General features: G+C 43.9%; 1 protein-coding gene across 4 annotated transcripts in view; it reads left to right on the top strand.

Annotated features, from left to right (window-relative positions):
• bahd1 (bromo adjacent homology domain containing 1) overlaps positions 1-15,983 on the top strand; it is a 31,259-nt gene extending 15,276 nt beyond the window's left edge. For 2 of the 4 annotated variants that reach the window (XM_076300576.1, XM_076300578.1), the window contains exons 2-7: positions 4,526-6,385; positions 9,556-9,956; positions 10,813-10,972; positions 11,256-11,335; positions 12,370-12,461; positions 12,804-15,983. In XM_076300576.1, the coding sequence (XP_076156691.1) occupies positions 4,546-6,385; positions 9,556-9,956; positions 10,813-10,972; positions 11,256-11,335; positions 12,370-12,461; positions 12,804-12,990 (2,760 nt within the window). In that variant the 5' untranslated portion in view covers positions 4,526-4,545 and the 3' untranslated portion in view covers positions 12,991-15,983. Of the gene's footprint in view, positions 1-4,522; positions 6,386-9,555; positions 9,957-10,812; positions 10,973-11,255; positions 11,336-12,369; positions 12,462-12,803 lie in introns of all 4 variants that reach the window. The other 2 variants (XM_076300575.1, XM_076300577.1) reach the window with 1 other exon arrangement.
• Positions 15,984-21,471: the final 5,488 nt, after the last annotated feature.

Genomic DNA, 21,471 nt, shown 5'->3' with positions numbered 1-21,471 from the left:
ACCTTTGATCTTGCTGTTAGTGTCCAGTGTAGTATCATTTGATTAGAAATATACAAGTCCAGTAGTATTAGCCAAAAATGCAGTGGGAGGCTAGATTTATTTTATCCACTTTTGTTTGAAGGTTTGTCATGTTTAAAATTGCATTTTCATAGTAATGCATGGTTTGATGGAAGATGGAAGCCCATCTTATAAGTTACATGAATGAAGTTACATGAATGAGTACAAATATATGAAGGAATAAGAAAGCAAGAGACATGCAAGGTGTATGGGAACATATGTGTAGTCACCACTGCTGCTTTAGGTTGGCTTTAGGTTGGATTTGAGTTATAGTTCCTCAGAAACGATCAGCATAATTTTAAATCGATATTTTAATTGTACATGAAATCAAAAGAAACCCGACTATCAACTATGATGGTTTTGCAATAGAGGTGAATTAAAGGTCTGTTTTGAAAGGGTTGTTTGACACAAGGGTTACAATGTAACCATGTAACAAGGGTTGTTTTAGCCACCGATGAATTTCAACAGCAGTTGGGCCTGTTTTACAAGTCAGGTACCTGTAAAAACGTAAAGCATAAGGAAAAGCCAAGTGAAAGAATGGCGTGGTTGTTAGGCAGTCCAAGTAGCCAGTCAGAATAAAGACAACATTTCAGGTTCACTATGAAATCAACTAAGAATAGACTGAAAGACTACAACAAAGAAATGAAACGGGCCAAACAGTACTTTTCTCTTATATCATTAATGGAAATATCAACACCAATGAAGTTCTCTTCTCTCCTGATGACTAATCCAACCATCTCCAACCCCATCAGAGATGCTGTTCACTACATTCTTCAACAAACAAAATGATTGTACTTCATGCAGAATATTAGTGTCTTAGGGTCCAGAAATGAATCAAGTTCTCCAGGAATATTAATAATATGTGCCATGTCTCACGTTGACTCTGAAATCTGAATGAATTCTGAAATACACAAAATTGCTGGGTTGCTTCCTCTTCCTACCGCATTAAAAAAAAAAAAAAACGTTTTTTCAACTGCCAAGCACCTGAGGTATTAGAAATGATTAACTGCTCTCCTCACTTGGGCATATTTCCTACAACGCTTAAAACAGCTGTTGATAAAACGCTTCTGAAGATGAGCAACCTCCATGGAGCAGTCATCGCTGATTATAGGCCAATCTCCAATTGACCATTTCTCAGCAAAACTATTCTCATCCTAAATATCATCTAATATCATATAGCCTTCTAGACATTTATTAGTCAGGTTTTTGACCTTACCATAGCACAGAGACTTCAATCATTACAGTAATATTCCCATATATTTGCATTGTGTATAAACCGCCGGACAGTGTTTTATGCCAATTAAAAAAAACAAAACCATGTATTAACCACACCCGTGTATGCTGTAGTGCCCAATGAGTCAGAATCAGATCTAGCTTTAAAGAAGATTAAAGAAAAGAAATGCATTCCCATGTATAGCCTGTCCCCATGTATTAACCTCGTAGCTGCAGAAATTGAGCAAAATCAGTGTATAATCCTTGGTTAATAATCGGGAAATTACAGTAATGTTATGGAAGCTAAATCATCTATTCTTGTGCCCTTGCCTCTCTGTGCTGTTTGACCAAAGTAAGTTTATAATAGCAGTTAGAAAACTGTCATGCTTTTTAAAAAAATGTTCTGAACGTACCTGCAGGAAAGGCAGTTATTTGTGTCCATTGGAGACTTTGCGAGTCAGAGTAAGCATTATGTCTGGAGTACTGCAAAGGCCCATTCTTAGACCACTATTATTTAATCTCCATATGCTCTCACTCACACTGATTATACAGAAATACAAAATAAAATAGAACAACTAAATAGCATAATATATTACACAACAATCAACCAACAAATACAAAAATAATGCTCTTTTTTGGAGCAAAAGCTCAGAAACAAAAATAGTTAATTTCTGTTCTCTGTCTCTAGAGAGCACATGTGAAGCTAGAAATCGTGTTGTAATCATGGACAGCAATCTACATTTTAAGAACCATATCAATCATCTCATGAGATCAAAATCAGACTGTGAGAAATGTATGCATTTTTTTATAACAAGTAGATTAGACTATAATAGTCTATTCACCAGCTCCACAAATCAGCTTTGCAGCGATTATAGTTAATTCCAAATGCATCTGCACACCTTCTCAGAGGTACCAGAAGGTCTGAACACATCTGTTCTCTGCCTTAACTACCCATCAAAACTAGAATTGATTTTGAAATTCTGCTACTGGTAAATAAAGCTTGCCTCGCAAATGTTAGATACACATCAACAAGGACTCTCCACTCCACAGGCAGAGAGCGGTCTTTTAACCATGCCTGTACTAACGCTATGAAGAGTCCTCTGACTCCAAAGCAGTATTTATGCACCCTGTCTGAGGACCTGAGAGAGAACACTTTTATAAGCAGGTACCTTGCTTTTGTAGTGTGTGTCATGGTGTTAGGATTTTTTTTTGTGTGTGTGGTCGGTCTCTGTGATTTCTTTAAAACTGCGTTAACACCTGCTGATCCTACTGATGTATATGTATCCTGTGCACTTCTCATTGTGTGGTGATTATATTGTCACCTTATGTTAAGCACATTGCATGTGTCACTTTAAAGCCTTGTGTATCAAATGGGCTATAGATTTCACTTTCCTAACACATTAATCTTTGGCACATAACAGTGGGGTGTGATATCATGTAGCCTTACCAAAACACAAACAATGGGAACACTGTGACATGCTTGTAATGTTTAATGTGTAATGATGAATTGTTTTTATGCAATATGTTACACTGCATTACACAGTGTCAGTTTTAAATATAGCTATTACAGTGTCATTTCTAAGAATGAAGCTGTTCACCTGCATACCTTTATCACAAGACCTGCTGATTGCTGTGTAGCAGGATGTCGAAACTAATAGAATGAAGAGGAGCAGTTTTCACAGAGCTTTGATATGCCTCCAGACAAGTCTACACTTCAAATGTGTCTTTGATGTGTTTGGCTGAAGGGTAGGATGTTTGAACTGCTAATTGCTGTTTAGACATGATTAGAGTTTGGAGAGCTGAATATACAGTACACCCATCTACATTTAAGTCCCTGCTAAGCATATCTTTTAACACACAGACAAGGGGTTGGTGAGTGTTACTGTGAAATAAAGATGCTCGAAGGATTTTTAACATTCATGTGCTTGTTTTAAGCAGTTTATTGTGTGTGGGACTTTTGTATTCTAACTCTCTGTAATTGTTCAGTGCAGAAACAAAAGGGTGGAATTTATTGAAAAAAGAAAAAGATTCCCCGAAACATCCTTACAGAAATATACCACAAAAATTCCTCTGTGGCTGTCATTACTGTTCGAATACAGATGCAGCTGATAACTTAAATTCCCATAGCAGTCCTCTTTTTATGTCACTTGGTAAGGCCAGGCAGAAAGCATTGAATGACGAGCTGTGAGCTTTATGGGAAGAGTTGGACCATTTGTCATGCGCTGACAAACTGTCACAGTGACAAGCATCATGTTGTATTTATGATAGATCCCCTGGATTTATAACAACCGTCTGTGCCAGAAGGAAGTCCTGGGGAGTTTCTTGATACTCCTCATCCCTCAGGTCCTGGCAGCCTCAGGAAGTCAGGAAGGTTAAGGCTTGTTCTCAAGGTCTGACCCAAAGTTCAAAGCAGGGAGGGTGGTTAGGATAATGTCTAGGGGCCTCTGGCACAGTAGGTGTTAAACAAAAGGCTTAACTGCTTTGCTTTAAGGCCACTCGAAAATGGGGTCAAAGTCAAGGGTACAGTGAAATTGGGTTCCCTGAGATTTTGGAGTTGTGATTACGCCAAGCGTACTGTTTTCTTGCATGATGCAATCGTCATAAACGGATAGGATTGATGTAAAAAAGTAAGAAGATGGAGATGAAGTTGAATGTCTCAATCATTTCTGTGATTGCTATATCTGTTACTGTCAGCTGCAGTGGTAACGTCTGTCTGATTTGCATCCATTATCTCCATGGGGGAAAAAATGATCTCTCAAGAAGTTTTTTTTTCACCTTATGTTTTCTGGAAACCCTCAAAGCAGGCTCTGAAATCTAACCATCTCTTTCGAGTTCAAAGTCTCAGTCTGCCAGATAATTATGATAATCATAGGTTTGTAATTTGCTTTGCTATTAAGGTACACTACTGTACAATTCATCCATTGTGTATGCAGTTGTGGCGACCTCAGGAATCCCATAATCACCTTCTTGGAAGCTGGTGGAGGCAAGCCAGTGCTTAGTCAAACCACTAAATTAACATGATTTGAATGAACGTTTTCTTTGCAATTGTGACAAACTCATTCTCTATTCTCAGAACAATCAGGGAGTAAAACTATACAGGCCAAAATCCATTTACAAAGTCATACTGCTTAGTTTTGTGAGAGACCACTCTGGTCTGGTTACAGTGTGGATTCAGTATTGGCCGGTTAGATAATGCCCTCAAATATGTGCTGAACTGTGATGTTTTTTTCTTTCTTCTCGATTTTCCCTTCAGCAGGATCTGAATGGAAGCGTGTGATGACCCATGCGCGTCAGAGGGCACCTCTGTGGCGACACTGGAGTGAACACTGGGACCAGGTGGGCAGCCCCACACATGCTGAAACCATGGGCCGCGTCTGGCCCAAGAGCCCGAGGCAAGAGCAGCGGACCCCGACCAAGACCAAGGCCAAGCTCCGACAGAGTCGAGCCAAAGAGCGAGAGAGGGAGGCGAAGGATCTGAGCGGGGAGCTGGACAGGAAGATGTACCCTCTGCGGGGCCGACTGGGCCTGGGCGACCTTGGCACACGCAACTGCAGCGTGGTGCTCACCCGGCTGGAGGAGAGTGAGGGCCAGACGGCCGCCGGGGGCAAGCACCGGAGAGGCCAGGGCAACAAGCCAAGGAGCGGTGGCTGCGAGCGGTCAGGAGGGAGGACCAAGCCCTGCAAGTGCCGAAAGAAAGGCTGCAAAGCCTGCTGCTGGCCACGGGCACCGACAATGCTGCCGCTGCCGCCACAAGCGCCACAACGGCCACCGCAACTACCAAAAAACAAATCGGAATTACCTGCTCCCAAATCGGAATTACCTGCCTTATGCTTGCCCCCGGAGCCCATCCAGGAGCCCCGCAAGCGCAGGCTGGCCTCGCTCAACGCTGAGGCGGTCAACAGCCTGCTTTTGGACAGAGACGACCCCCAGCAGGCGTCCAGACTTGCAAAGAAGCAGCAACAGCAACTACAACAACAGCAGCAGCAGCAGCAGCAGTGTTCCTCTTTGAAAGGGGAATGTGCTAATCTGGCTAAAGACCCAGCTAAGGAAGCAGGCAGCTCCAAAAGGGCAGCTCATGGCAGAAAGAGGACGCCAGACTCCGAGGGGTGTCCGGGTCCCAAAAAACACAAAAAGGCCAAGCTGGACACGGAGGAAGTGGACCAGCTGAGTTTGGACAGCCCCACGCCGCGGCGCCTGGCAGGCCTGAACGCGGCCGCTCTCCTCAAGCTCACGAGCACATCCGCCGGAGTCAAGCGGCGCGGCAAAACAGACAGCAAGCAGGGGGGTGGAACCGTGCAAGGTAAACAGCAACAACAACAACAACAGCAACAGCAACAGCAGCAGAAGCGGCAGCAACACCACCACCACCATCACCATCACGTATCCAAATCGCAAAAGCATCGGCTCAAGTTGCACCAACACCCTCCTATCCAGCAACAGCAGCAGGTGCTTCAGAGGTGTTGCAGCCTCTGCAAGAAGGAGGCCTACCAGCAGGAGGCGCTGTGGGAAGGCAAGGCAGGGGGCCACGGCTACATCCGGCCGGGCTTCCAGTGCCGCTCCATGCTGAGCTACCCGCTGAAGCAGGTGAAGGAGGAGCAGACGGAGACGGAGGTCGACCCTCCTTACTACTGCTGCTCCCCAGAGCGCTCGGTGGAGTACTGCCACCGGCTGGCACTCTTCCTGGACCAGAAGCCGTACACGGAGGCGGACGAGCACTCCCTGCCCCCCGTCAAGGGCTTCCTCGCGCACCCGGCGACACTGGCCATCAACGCCCACCCGTACCCGTGCTACTCGGGCTACTACGTCCACATCGCCCACCACGGGGCGTCCTCGCCCCCCATCAGCGCCGCGCCGGTCCCCTACCCGCCCTCCTCCGTGGCCCCCATCACGCTGTGCAACAGCACGGGCCAGAGACCCAAGCTGCTGCCCCCGTCCTCCGTGTCCCACTCGCCGCCGGGCATCCCGCACCCGGCCTACTGCAGCTCGGTGGGGGCCTGCTACGGGGGCGAGACGTGCCGCATGGGGCCCTACGCCTACCGGACTTCGCAGCACCTCCAGGCGCGCGGATGCTCCTACAGCGCCGACTGCTCGAGCTGCAACCGCAAGATCAAGATGGGTAAGGGCACCAGGCAAATTGGATTTGAAAAAGTAGATCTGGCCAGATAGCATGTTCAGCTTCCTGTTTTATTAAGTTAGATCCCAGTGGAGAGGACTGCTTGAGGAAGGGAAGGGAAGCTCTCTCAATACTGTAGCTTGATGAAGCCAAAATAAATAAATAAATAACTGCACCTAGCTGATAATATGCACAGTCTGCTGGCAAAAACACAAGCTGCATAACAAGCATAAAAGACCTCATGCCATAATTGCCCTGGTAGTAAAGGGGGCATTTATCACCACTATTAGCAAGGCAGGTCTACTATGCTGTGCTATTTACAATCAACCTGCAAGTCATTTGATCAGCTGGATATCGGGTATTCATGCGTGTGTGTGTGTGTGTGTGTGTGTGTGTGTGTGTTGTGTCTTTTTTTCAGAGCTGTGAGTCTAAATACAAAAGTGTGTGTGTGTGTGTGTGTGTGTGTGTGTGTGTGCTGCTGAAGCTGATGCATTCATTCCACTGTCCCACATGTCTATGACTCAACAGCCTAGCCATGTCAGCATTAGCAGGCGGTGTTGTGTGGCTTCGCTCGCAGAGCTAGCTAATGGCAAGGCTTCTCCTGGGCAGCATTCCACCCACAGATTGATTGGAGAGTGGATATCGAGATTCTGGTTCTGGAATTTATTAACTGTAATTCCCGTAGTTCCTGTGCAGGAGCTTCTTTTCCATCATCCTTTCTTCGTACTCTTCTTTTTCATCGTCCATCCTTCTCCCTCATCTGTTTCTTCCATGTTTTCTCCATCTTCGGCTCTTCTGTTCTTCCTGTTTCCCTTCATCCTCTTCTTTCACAACTCAACACTCATCCTCTGTTCTTTGTGCCTGCATCCAGTATTTCTTAGCCCTCAGCCATGCGTTTTTTTTTTCTCCGGAGCGGAGTTACTGATGGATGCCTTGAAGCCCTATACTCATGGGTGGTTTTCCTGTGTGACTAACAGCCACAGGTGGGGTTGGTGGTTGTGGTTGTTGTAGTTGGCACGGGCCTCCCCTCGCCTGTGGAGCGTCTGCTCTGAAGGGGCAGCAGCTGTGGCCTCTTAAAGACCTCCATTTTATTCTGTGCTCGGAGGGGCGCGCCAGCCCACCCTTGGCTGCGGCCCCGGATCCAGGCACCAGGCCTCTAACGCCCCGCATCATGCCCTTGTTATTAGCGAGGAATCCCAGGATCTCGCCGGGTCATCCGTCTCAGCAGCAAAACCGCAATAGCAACACTCCCCCCCCCCCCCCGCCCCTTTCACCCCCGTAACACACAGCAGTTGGCTGCCAGAGCTAAACAATGAGGGTTTTTTCCCCCTAAACTTGTTTTATTTTGCTTGTTTTTTATTCTTCCCCCAGTGCTGACTCTGTATTCCTGACACAAGCGACCCCCTGATTCCTACAGTTACTGCTGAACAGGGTCTCCACTGTTTTCCGAGGGAAGCCGATCTGGGCCTCATTTGTCACCAGGCTTTTATTTGTGTGGGACGGCAAGCACCCAGGACCTCATAAATGGGTGTGATTACTGGGCAGGCTAGCGTGGTGTTACAGCTGTCTGACACACAGGGATTGGAGGCCAGCGCCGGACGTAGTGGAAATTGGTGTTTAGCGGAGTGCCATGGCCTCTATCAAAAGCGTTGGTGACTCTGTCACTGGGGTTAATAAATAGTGCTTTACCTTCCAGCCCCTGAGAGAGTGATCATTGTGGGTACATGTGTTTGTATGTGTGCCTATGTGCGTGTGTTTGTGTGTGTGTGTGTGTGTGTGTGTGTGTGTGTGTGTGTGAGTGTATACATGTAGGTGTGAGTGTATATGTACGGATGTTTTTGTTAATTTTCTTTCTCTCTCTCTCCATCTCTTTCTCTATTTGTATGTTTGGGGCTTGCACATGTGTATGTGTGTGTATACATTGTTATTCAACCCCACATGAGCCAAAAAGTCACGTCACAACACTGAGGGGGCAGCTTTTTTCAGTGTGACCTGACACAAGCATATCAGTTTCCCATATGTGTTTTCATTTACAGCCCGAACATCATTTTTCAGTATGTGGTCCTCCCTTTTGGCCTAAGTGATGCCCCAGGGAGTTGGAAATAAAAAACTTGTTAAATGCAGATACCTTGACCCATGAATTACAGTCCAGTTGTTCTCCCCCACCACGACTGGGGTACGCATTCCTGGCAACCGCATGTCAACCACCCCTGTTCCTGCCGCATGCCTGCTGTCGCTTTCTCTTTTTTGACCTAACATGACCTTTGAACTCCTAGCCTCTGGAACGAGCTGACCTTTAGCACAGCAGGGCACGTGAAATGGGCATATATTTCATATGGGGCGTTAATTTGTTCTTTGATGTGGCTGGCTTTAGCGCGGCAAGAGGCATTCACCCATGAGAGCACACAGCCTATCTGTCCATGTATATTTAACAGCCAGCTCTGCGGGTGCTCAGACCTCCATAAATAAATGTCTTTATCATGATATATCCAGAGTTTCTTTTTTTTCTTTGGAGTGCGAGCTTACATTTTGTACAGATGTGCTATCTGTTATGACTGGAGAGAAATGAAATTCAGAGTCTTGCTAACAAGCAGGAAACAGGCTGTTTTAATTGGACAAACAAACGGAACCTTTTTATGTGTATCTGCTTCATCAATGGATCTGGTTCTATGCAATTATCTTCTGCTCTCTGTGTGCTTTAGAAATCCACTTTTGTAGTGCAAGTGTGTGTGTGTGTGTGTGTGTTTGTTTGTTTGTGTTTTTACGTTTGTGTGTGTGAGAGATAGACAAAATGTGTGTGTGAGTGTGTGTATGTGTGTGTGAGAGAGAGACAGAATGTGTGTGTTTGTGTGTTTATGTTTGTGTGTATAAGAGATAGACAAAATGTGTGTGTATGTGTGTGTTTGTGTGTTAGTGTATTTCTGCGTATGAGAGATAGACAGAATGTGTGTGTGTATGTGTATGTGTGTGTGTGAGAGGGAGTGGGAGAAAGAGAGAATGGTCATGCAGTCATGCGTAATGTTCTTTTTATTCACGCCGTTCCCCCTGTGTCTTGTTTTCCCTACTAGCCCTTTCATGTCACTCATTCAGTCTCTGCACTCCCACCACTGACTTCTCCCCACCTCCTCCTCTTCCTCCTCTTCCTCCTCCTCCTCCCCGTCTCCCCTCCACAGAGGACTACCCGTACCCGCTGGAGGAGCACAGCCCGTCCATCCCCGTCTCGCCCCCGCTGCCCCTCTCCGTCTGCCCCATGCCCAGCGTGCCGCCGCCCTCCCCGCAGTCGGTCCCTCACCTCCAGACGCCCCTCTCCGACTCGGCCGGTCCCCCCCAGGGTCAGCTGCGGGTGGCGCGGGAGTGCCCCCAGAGCGCCAAGCCCCCGAGCGGCTCGCGGTCAGGCTCCGCCGTGCGCAACAGCGCCCCCTCCCTAGGGGTCTGCCCGCACAGGAAGGACAAGCAGCTGGGGCCGAGCAGTGCCAGCGGGACTGGCGGCAAGCAGCAGAAGATCTCGCGTCGCCGGGCAACCAACGGATGGCTTCCTGTCGGCGTGGCGACTGAAAAGGAGGTGTTTGTCGTGGTACGTTGAGCTCCATTGATGGCAGGCTTGGGGACGTTCCCAGAAACTCGAGGGGATTTTTTTTCTTCTGTTTTTGTTTTAACGAGGGGGCCTCTGTGTGATCAAGTGGAAGTCTGTGGGGTTAGGTTGACTTTCTAAAGCTGTAGCGTTTTAGCCATTGTGTTTTGCTTAACATTTAAGTTGTCAGGGCAGGGGGGGTTCTAAAACAGTCTTGTCTGTCTAAGACTGAGTTGAGTTTGTGTACGCCGTATGCAAGCAATTATTTCGGTCCCCCTACTTAATGGAAATCAGGAAAGTAAACAGTTGCTACAACAACCAAAATAAACATGCTTAGTATGTGTAGTTTTTTCTCAATTAGCAGGGTGTGGATTTGCTTCTGCTCCAGTCACAGAGAATATAAAAAAACACTCCACTTGGAATCCTGTGTAAATGGGCATTAGGTTAATGCAGGGATAATTTGTGTTTGCACCCGAGCATGACTGCTTTTAAATATGCTTCAGCACTAATGTGTTTGTATGTGTGTGCGTGTGTCTGTGTGATTTTGTGTGCGCTTTGTTTGTGTGAATGTGTGTGTATGTATGTGTGTGTGTACGTGTATGTGTGTGCTAATTTTCTGTATGTGTATGTGCATAATTGTGTGTTTGTGTGTGTGTATGTGTGTCTGGGTGTATGACAACTGTGTGTGTGTGTGTGTGTGTGTGTGTGTGTGTGTGTGTGTGTGTGTGTGTGTGTGTAATTGTATGTATGTGTGTGTGTGTGTGTGTGTGTGTGTGTGTGTAATTGTATGTGTGTGTGCACGTGCGTGTGTGTGTAATTGTATGTGTGTGTGTGTGTGTGTGTGTGTGTGTCCTCTCAGGGTGAGGAGACCATGGTCCTGCGTAGGTGTTACGACGCCGTGCAGAGGGCCGGTGAGGTGATCCGTGTCAGGGACACGGTGCTGCTCCGCTCGGGCCCCAGGAAGAAGTCCCTGCCCTACGTGGCCAAAGTCTCTGCCTTTTGGGAGGACCCCGAATCTGGTTAGTATTAACCGTGACAGGTTGTAGTATTTAGTCTTTAAGACTGCTCTGGTGTATTATTGAAATAGTGATTATCTTTTGATGTCTTTTGGGAATTGGACCCCTGTGTGGACTCTTTCTTTGTTCAGTAGTAATGGTGTGTGCAGCATGCTGGCTGTGTAAATTGTATTGATGCCTAAAATGATAAAAGACTCTTTATTTAAAAATACGTGTGTGTGTGTGTGTGTGTGTGTGTGTGGTGTGTGTGTGTGTGTGTGTGTGTGTGTTTGTTCTCCCTCCACAGGAGAGATGATGATGAGCCTGTTTTGGTACTATCGCCCAGAGCACACTCAGGGGGGCCGCAATCCCAGCATGCACTGTGAGGTGAGTGCTGGAAGCGTCCGCACACTCGCACCACGCACACCATGATGCAGAGGTGCTGGCAGGGTCTCCATGGGAACACAGTGTAAACAACCGGCTTCCTCTAATTCGGAGGTGCAGGAAGAAATAGCCCAGCACAGGCTTCCGTGAGGTCAATGAGCCCGCAGGAACAAATGCGCTATTCAGAGACGCGGCAGAGAGGGTGGGGGGGTTGGGGGGGGTCGCAAACAGCTGCAACACAATTGGCTCAGCCTGTGCCGACCTTGTGTTTTTCCACCGAAAGCTATTAAGGACTAAGGGACCTCCTTTAGACCTGGCAGTTACACAAGGGGTAAATGGGCTAGTGGCATTTTATCTCTGATTGACCAGAGCCTGTTCCACCAACGCTTCTTCACCGACATCTCTGTGGCTGTGTAGATAATGTCCTTTAAGCGTCTCAGCTCGCATAATGGCACTGGGGGTGTCGACGCAGGTTCACACACACACACTATAAAATATGCCGCTGCAAATGACATGGCCAAGGAATGAACTCTGGAATTCCACATCTGCTAAGCATGAGCAGAGTATAGCGTAATGTAATGGTTGGCTGCTCCCTGTTCTCAATGGATGTAATGTCATATGTGTATAATTGTGCGATTAATATTAGGCAACTCTGTGCACGTATATGTGTTCAGTGTTCTTTAATTGTAAGTGTTAAAGAATGTTGGGTTCTAATGGCCCTGTTCCCTCTTACTCACAGATGTTAATAATATGTGCTTAGGGGTACTACTTACTTCTAACGGATTATAAAAGCTCTCTAGCTGGAATTAATGAAGTCATGTTAAGTAATTACTGGGGAAAGTAATTAATCTGTGATTTTTTAAATGATTAATCTGCTTGAAGCTTTTCTCGTTCTTTTAATGATTTTTTCCTTTTTCCTATTTTTATTTCTCATTCCATCTCTGCTCTTCCTTTGGCTCTTTATATATATAATCTTTCTCTCCACCTTTTTCCATTTTTCTCTCTCTCTCCCTCTTTCTCTCTCTCTCTTTCATCAGAATGAGATTTTTGCGTCCCGCCATCAGGATGAAAACAGCGTGGCCTGCATTGAAGACAAGTGCTACGTGTTGACTTTAGCTCAGTACTGTAGGTAAGTGGCTCCCCCTCTCCCACTCTTTCTGCGTAGATCAGCATCGTAAACCCCAGGATGAAAGCACTCTTCAAGTCAATTGTGATCTCAGTGTGGGGGTGTTTAGTGTGTGACATTTAAAAACTCAATTTGCATAGCCTCACAATATCACTGTCACAGTTGCTGTGCCATTTCCGAGACTTCTCTCAGACAGATCGCAGACTGATATCGTCCTGCCTCCCCCATCTTTTCTTACCACCAACAAAGGGCTTTCGACTGACAAACCCTCTGTGGCAGTTATTGTCTGACTGTTTGTTTGTGTGTTGTTTTTTAAAAAAAAATGTATTATTATTTTCCTCATAGATTTTGTGCCTTGGTGAAGCGTCACGCCGACGGTCTCCCCAAAAGTTCCCCCGTAGTGCCGCCTTCCCAGGGGTACTCCGTGCCCTCGCACCGCCGCGTACCCGCCAACGTGGACCCCGAGCTGGTCTTCGTCTGCCGCCACGTCTACGACTTCCGCTACGGCCGGCTCCTGAAGAACCTGCAGTAGCGCTGGAGAGAGGGGGATGGGAGGGCGGGGGTGAGGAGAGCTTTGAAAGAGAGAGAGAGAGAGAGAGAGAGGTACAAGAAAGAGAGTGATGAAGAAGGACAGAATGCAAGAGGGTCATGTGTTTGAGATGGAGGCCCTAAATTGTTGACTGATTTCTTCGGTAATCAACAATGAATAGTTGTGGTCTCCTCACAAGTGAGTGAGTGAAAGAGTGAGAGAAAAAGTGATGGGTTAAAGTGGAATCCAGGGAACAGAGTTTTGGTTTGACGGCTCTTTCACTTAATTGGGCAGATTTGTATCCCCATCGTTGGACTTCTGGATTTTTTTACAATGAGAGTCACACATTATGAATTTAGATTAAATATGAGGCACAAATACTTTTACATGCAAAATGCCATAATATTATAATAGTTGGAGAGTCAACCTACATGTTGATATATTTATTTGGTTTGTGGATAGTAATTCTTTTTAAGCCAGCCCGAGCACTTGTCAGAAGTGAAGGTACAATTATAATTGACTACAGGTCTTGACATTCTTTCTTCTTGTGTAAATTGTCCCATACTGGATCTAGTACATTGAGATCTATTTATTTATGAGAGGTTAGAAAATGTATTTATTTTTTGAAAAGTAATTTAAGATTATAAAGATTGGTTTCTTGTATTTTGGAAAAGGAAAAAAAATACAGTAGATCTTCATTCCTTAATTGCTCTTGTTCATGACTGAGAAGGAAGCCCAACATGTTATCCCCCCCACATTACATGGGAGTAGTGGAGACCAGACACTGGAGGTCCAAACTGGAACTGGAACTGGAGGACCAAATATCCCAGGGTTCAGTGGACTGACATTGCAGGAAGCGGTCCGTATGGGACCCCCTTCCATCCATCCTGTACACTTCATACCATGTCTGATCGACCAATGAGATGAAGGTGTGGTCTGTTGATGCTCCAATCCTCCATGGCCCTGTGATTTGCCTTATGACTCTATAGGTGAAGCTTTAGGAAGTGTCACACTCAAGCCCCTCTACCTTCAACCCCCCACCCCCCTTCATCCTGTCCTCTGAAACAAGCCAAAGGTAATCATCCAAACAGTTCTACCCCCCCCCACACACACACACACATACACACACACAACCCTCTGTCCTGCCTTTAGCCCAGTCCGAGTTGCTCCCAACACCATTAGTTTGCACTAATAGATTAATCTGAGGTGTCCCTAGAGAGGTTTGACTCTGCCCAAGGCTTCACCTGCTACTGATTTTTTTTTTTTCATATTTGGATATTATATATATATATATATATATATATAAAATGCTGAATGAAATACTGTGTATTTATGTATGTGAACATGAGCTGAAGGAGTCAGTATCTTGTTTATAACTGTAACCTGCCTGGGGGGAAGGGAGTATATGGGACAGTCTCGGAGCGTTTTAATGTGTGTGTGTGTGTGTGTGTGTGTGTGTGTGTGTGTGTGTTTTCACATGCACTCAGGCATGACACTCCATGGCCTCCATCCCATCGTAAAACTCCCTGCTCCCTCCACACACAAACACACTCACACACACACACATGCGCACACCGAGCATGTACGTTGACCGAGCTGGAACAACCTTAGCCACTGGTGTTGTCATAACGTGGTAATAATCATGTTTGAATGCTCAAGATGTGAAATATCTGTCTTAGATGGTCTGCTGTGCCTTTTTTATCATTGTTGGTTTGAGACTAAGAGAACCTGACAGTCCTGAGTTCCTGACATTTCCTTCTTCCTCGCGTATCTAACACAAATTCCAGCTGTCTCGCCTTTGACTCAGCCTGTCTTTAAAAAAAACAGAGACATTCCTTAAAAGTCTGATTCTCTTTGGTTTTCCTGAAGTCCCCCCATCGATTGAGGTGGCTTTCCAGGTGACAAAGGTTTAAAGAAATGGAAGAAAAAGGAAAAAAAGAGATCAGAAGTTGCAATGCAAACCCACAGAATTACAGGGTGTCCTCTAGTTTCTCTGACGTATGAAAACTATGGCCCATTTAGTGTGTCATGGAGTATCAGATTAATGTTAGCATTTACAGACAATTCTGTCATAACTATATTGGTGTTAACTCAATAACTAATGTGTTTTGATTCTTTGCTTTAAACATGTTTTAATTGGCAGCGCCCATGTATACTACAAATATGTCGTGCGGTTTATTTAGCCATTGAGTATAGAGAGATTTAATTGCATAAACGATGGAACTTTTTAGTAATATGTCCTAGCAATGGTCAATATGAAGGTATGTTTTTTTTTAGTACAGTTCAGTTTGTTTGGCTGATTTGAGAAGTCCCTGCCAATCATATCATTATCATGCTGAACTCCAGTGTTGTTGACCAAAAATGTGCTGCATCAGCAGAATTGTTTTTGTCTTAACAAAAAAAAAACGCTTTCCTTGTAATTCTTGTATCTCACTTTTTACAGAAATGGTGGCTTGTTTTAGCATCATACCTTACCCCCGCATTCCTCAAAACATTTTAGCAAACTGAGCCTGTGTCATGTATCAAGACTTAAGAAAACATGCCAGGTTAAGAGTGCTTCTCGGGAAGACTGACGGAAAACTACTGTGTCCTTGTGGTTAAGTCCGTCAAAGATCAGTATTGACAGGATTAGTTTTGTCTAAAAAATGTTTTGGGTGTTTCTTTTTTTTTTCTAAATGCCTTTGACATTGTCTGTCATCACTTGAAAATGGAATTACCAGACAAGAAATCCATACCAAAAAAATAAGGGGCAGAAAGGATTTAAAGTCACTCCTGGGTATATTAAAACCTCCAAATTCCAACATCTTTGCTCCTCTGACAGTGATGATGAAGATGATGATGATGTGTATACATATATATATTTCAACTCTAAGCATGGACGCCCGGGCATTCTTGGACTAGATCTAGCACAGTGCATTTGTATTATTTAAGATAGATCTGTATATTATCAGAGACAAATATTTAAATGGAATAAATAATATATGAGTTTGACATTGTCAAGTGTCTGTGTTATTCCTTTTGAAAAGAATATTAGTTTTTTCTTGCTGTCTATTGCGTTCAGCATGTTTTGTACATGACATTCAAACGGAAACCAGTCATTTTTGAAGACAACATCTAATCCTAAGGATGTTTAATTGTGTTTAAAATGTTTAATTTTTTTTTTTTTTAAATGTTTCATTTTAAACAAAAGTAGGCATTCATTAAAATGTCATCTGTCTTTATCTGCGCTGACATGGCATATGCCTTAACTGTCAAACCATATACATATTTTTTTTCTTTTTTCTCATAAATATTCACATCCATCTAGCTTAACAACATGGCGAGTTACATATTTTAATACAGTGTCCACCGCTAAGTTGACAGCACTTCCTGCCTACTCTGCTGAATCCACTCCAGGGTAAACACTTTAATGTGTAGTTCAAACAGTCGGACGTGTGTGCAAACAGCGTAACTGCTCTGGCAGTGTGCATGTCTGCCTCACTGTCATTGAGCTAAACAGTCACGGTAAAAACGTATGTGCCTTGTGAGGGGCTGCACCACGGCCTAATCGCCACACGGTGTCACGGTGAATCTGCCACTCAGAGGGAAAAGGGAGCAGAAAGCAGAGGGCGCTCAGGGTATTTCTGAAAGCTGGGAACCTTTTTAAACTTTTTACTGGTGCTTAGGCAGTGCTACATTCAGCATTAAAGGTAATCGGGTGATGACAAAGATATGGATCCATTTATTATCATTTTAGAATAATTCAAACATTTATAGAGCCATTCAGATATTCTGCAAGGGTTTCTGCATACAAAACATTACTACTTTGTCATTGTCTAGAGGTGTTGTTTAGGCACCACCATGTCTTCACCTTGTCTTTTTTAAAATGTATTACGTTATTGTTTAAAATACATTCTTTACAGCGATACAATTGCCTTTGAGGCATCCATTAATGTGATGTAATTTACCAGCAACAGAGTGAAAGACATACAAATGCAAAAACACACTGCCTAAGTGCACCTGGAAAAGAAAGCCATAAATCACAAGTATTGAATTTTTCATGTTTTGAATGGATTAAACCGTGGAATTTATGTCTTGTAAGACGGGTCAGCTTTTAAGAAGCCAGATGGATAGCTCAGCCAAAATCATATTAAAACTGATTTCCTTCTTTCTATCCATACAGTGAGTTGTCCAATCCATAACTTGGGTCCTGAAGTGTGGCCCAATGCTGTGTGTCTGAAATGATCATTCCATTCATTGTGCAGGTTGCCCCTGTTTCATGTTAAACACTGGATATGAAGAGGAAAACTGGAAAACATACTGTAAGATAAACATATATCTATGGATGTTACTGCTCTATAATTCAAATTTTTATAAGAATTCTGTTAAATTACCTGATTCATCTGATGACATCTAAATGCCTGTAATAGTTTAAGCAAATGTCACATGACATACATGAAATATGAAACATACAGACACATTCAACACTCACTTTAGTTATTAAAATATGACTGTCTCAGTTTTCTTAATACCCTTTCATATACAGCTATATAAGTGTGTTGTTGGCATTGAGTAGTGTATCACTCGTATGCAAAGTTCATTCGCGAACGTATTTGTGTTTGTCAGGGGCGTCACTAGAACCTCTACTGTTGCTACAAATGCAGCTCTTAATAGGACCATATCCTTTTTTCATGCAAATGAGTTGGCAGATTACATACACACTTGAGTTTCAATCAGAAGAACTGATGCATTGAATACAACAAAAGAAGTCCTTCAAAGTCGAGTTTCTCACAAAGTAAGAGAAACATGTGTCACCCACAAACAGACTCACTCAGTTTTAAAAGTAGGTAGTGGTTGTTGTGGTGTGGACACACAGTAACACTATATTCAAGCCTTCGGTTGTAAGCATGGCATAACCGTGTTATAAGCATGTTATGAACACATGCTATAGACAGAGCCTGTCTTCCTCATCACACAATTATTTGACAGGATCATATTTCCTTATCAGAAATGTTTGTTGCTGTGATTGCTCTCAGGCAGTTACTGGTAATGTCAATGTGTTAGGCTATAATATGGACTGTCTACACTGACTGCAATGACATATCAAGTGTTACTATATCCAATTTTTGTATTACTTCAGTGACTTTTGATTATGTTTTAAATCTGCCCCCTACTGTTTCATATTACCATTCATAGAAATGTTTACCAAGAATTAGTAGTCAGTTGAAAGTTAGACTTCATTAATATAGTCACATAAAAGTTAGATGTTATAAATGTAGTCATGTATACACACCAACAAAAGCAATAGCCTTGTTTTCGGCTAGATATAATCCGTGTTACACAAAATGTCCAATTCACCAGATGGGTTTTGTTCAATATTACCATTGCAAAGTGTGCTCTCATTAGATAGATGTCCAATATTTATCAGTGGTTATGGATGTATTTTTAAAAGGCACACTAACATCTTCAAAATATCTATAGTAGTAGACCTATTATCAGGTGAACTGCCTCATTTATGCATGGTCCCATCTCCCTCTGACAATCATGGCAAGAATTGCTTTTCAATTTCTTTCACCGGCATCAACAACATAGTGGGTCAAAATATGTAATTATTTCTAGGAAACCATGAGGCTATAGAGGCTCAGTGGGGTTTAGCAGTAAAAGGGCACGATGTGAATCCTGTGAAAGTCTCATTGCTTCCACCCTAGTCAGGCTGGCATGACCAACTCCCTCTCCCCTCCAATATAAAACAGATTGCTGATGTTTTTTCATTAGAACCCTTCACTAAAGATGATGCATGAAGCCCTCTTACAGGGGGAGAGAAGGAGGGAATAAGAGAGAGAGAGAGAGAAATGAGAAAGAAAGAGAAGAGAGTTAGATGAGAGAGCAGGCCATGTAAAGTTAATCAGGGCCTTAATGAATATGCATGCTACTCATTCATAGCCACAATTAGCTAACAGGCTTTAAATGTCACAGCAACAGTAGCTTGCCTAACTGTCTGCATGAATTTGATAAGGGATTACCAGTTTAACCGAAAATTGTTTTTCCGGATATAACCATGTAAAGCCTGAAGACCAGGAAAGCATTCATATATTGTTCTGCTGTGCATGGTGTTGTGTATGCATGGCATCCAGCCATTATAGTGCATTATAAGTGTTGGGACATCAAAAATGCAGATTACAGATGGTTTCTCCCATGGAGTGTGTGAACGGCAAAACTGAAATTACTGGCACATTTGTGTATCATTTCTTGTGTAAAACAATCTCTGTATATTATCATAATACAATGCATAGTATATGTGTGAAACATATGAGGAGGAATTAGGAACTTGTTTAATCTAAAAAATTAATGTGTTTAAGCATGTAAGATTTGTATCATACCTTGTAACCACAAACTCTGTTCAGAAAACTGTTTCATTGGACCTAGACATTTGTTGAATACTTATGCATTTCTTCAGTGGCTTTTTGAAGCACTAGCACTGCAGACACCTTCATCTACAGGGCCTATGCAGTACCTAGATTTAGCTTTTTCCCATTTCACTTTGGCTGAATGACGTGCTGCAGAGCCATAATGAGATGCAGCAGGCTCAGAATTCTCACCGTGTTTATGCCCTCCTGCTCTATCTTCATCCTTAGCAGTGTGCACCTGTTAGCAATTTCCTGTTAACAGTGAGATCTGATCTGGAATCTACCTTTCCGTGTGCTTTTTACTTGAACTCACACACACTCTCTCTCCCTCTCTCTGAGTGGGTTTCGGCTCTGTGCAAAAAGATGTCTTGCTGTTAGATAGCATGTTAAAAAAGCACCTTGAGAGAGGTGAGAAACTGACGTTTCTGTTTTCTGCAGGTTGGATGTCATCAGTTTGTCTGTTCCGTAATAACATGCTCAGGGCGAAGAAACAAACAAGATATTGAGGCTCCCTTAAAGAAAATCCACACATCTACTACTACTGTATCAAAGTGTAATTTCAGCAGACAATTGTCTCCCAATCGGTCCTCTTGACATAGAAAGCACAGATGATTTTTGGAAGACTATTACTCTTGTGGCTATATTCACTCACTGCATCTATCATTGGTCTCTCAAACACAAAGAGGTTTCTGTCCATATTGGCTGATCTCTCTTTCTGTGTATGTGTGTATGTTTTAGTGTGTGCTTGTTTATCCAAGTGAGGACAGCAATATTTCATGAACAAACTATCCCTAGACACCTTTCATTTCTAACAAGGGTCCATGTGACCATATGTTTTTTTTTTTTTTCAAAAGCAAATATCTATTAATCATTTGACCTGATTGTCGGTAATTAACCGCATCAATGAAGAACACAGCCCAAGAGTGTCATCTGAACGGGACGTTGATTAATCCGCCAACCGCGCCAGATAATGGCGGCGTTTCCTCTGGATATTTTTCATTCCTTAATGACATCTCGGGGAGAGTTAGTCATGCTCACTGTTCCTACCTCACTGTGTTTCATCACTGCCACCGTAATTCCCTCTCTGGTGTCTTGCGGCAAGGTTTTTACACACTGAAGTAATCCTCCAAAGGAGGTTGAGTGCTTGGATGACCTGTTCGTCTGAGTGGTGAAATCTTCAAATCTGTGCTGCTTCAATTGTGGTCTTACACCTTGCAACTTGAATGTCCAGGGTAAAATTGTGCCTTCCAAATCAAACATGGACCATGAGCAATTATATTGGTGAAACATGGCCTCTTTGATTTCGAGTTCTGCTTATTGTGAACGAACCTTTTAATGAAATAATTAAAAAATATTTGTAGTGGCAAAGTAGTGTAATTTCTTTATCTTGTAGAACATTGAAATATATTCCACAATCCCATTATATGCAAAAGTAGATTGAGGTTTCTTCCATCAGGTATTTTTCATCAGAGGAATTCTCATACTATTATTCTCAGTGTAACATTCTGAAATACACACATTTTTATATTGTCATTGGAATGAGATTGAGCCTGAAGCCAAGTAAATCTCCAGGAGGCTGGCTCCTGCAAATTGAATCCCCTACACCTTTGACCTCCTCAAAGAAAGATGCAGAAATTAGGTGTGTGTGTGTGTGTGTGTGTGTGTGTGTCTTTATGTGCGTGTGTGTATTCAAATGAACATGGGTTAGGTTGAGATTTCTCACCCGAGCCCTTCACCAAGTGAATCATTTTGCCCCTCTTCTCCACCCTCTTCTACCCCCCCCCACCCCACCCCATCCCATCCACACCCAGCACCTGACCTTAACCAGACTCCTCCAGCACAGAAAGCGTCCGAGGTGTCAGGCTGTGGCATTGGATGCCCCCACGCCGCTAGGCCGCCACCTGATGTAATTATCGAGACCAGCAGCCCTGACAGCTCCAGCCTAATTGGCACGCAGCAGCGCTGCACCGGCAGGGGCCTCGGGAGTCTGGCGAGCCGGGACAGACGAGACAGGTTGACAAATACGGCATGACGTCACTAACGAGGACGACCTCTCGCTGCGGGTTTTTCACGGCGACAATTGTATTGATCAGTCCCA

The sequence above is a fragment of the Alosa pseudoharengus genome, unplaced genomic scaffold (assembly GCF_046254945.1).
Source record: "Alosa pseudoharengus isolate Yale_2024_CS ecotype anadromous, Long Island Sound unplaced genomic scaffold, YU_APseudo_1.1 YU_APseudo_1.1_scf_22, whole genome shotgun sequence".
NCBI lineage: Eukaryota > Metazoa > Chordata > Actinopteri > Clupeiformes > Clupeidae > Alosa > Alosa pseudoharengus.
The sequence above is the reverse complement of the archived record's forward strand: the minus strand, read 5'-3'. Positions and strand labels throughout refer to the sequence as shown.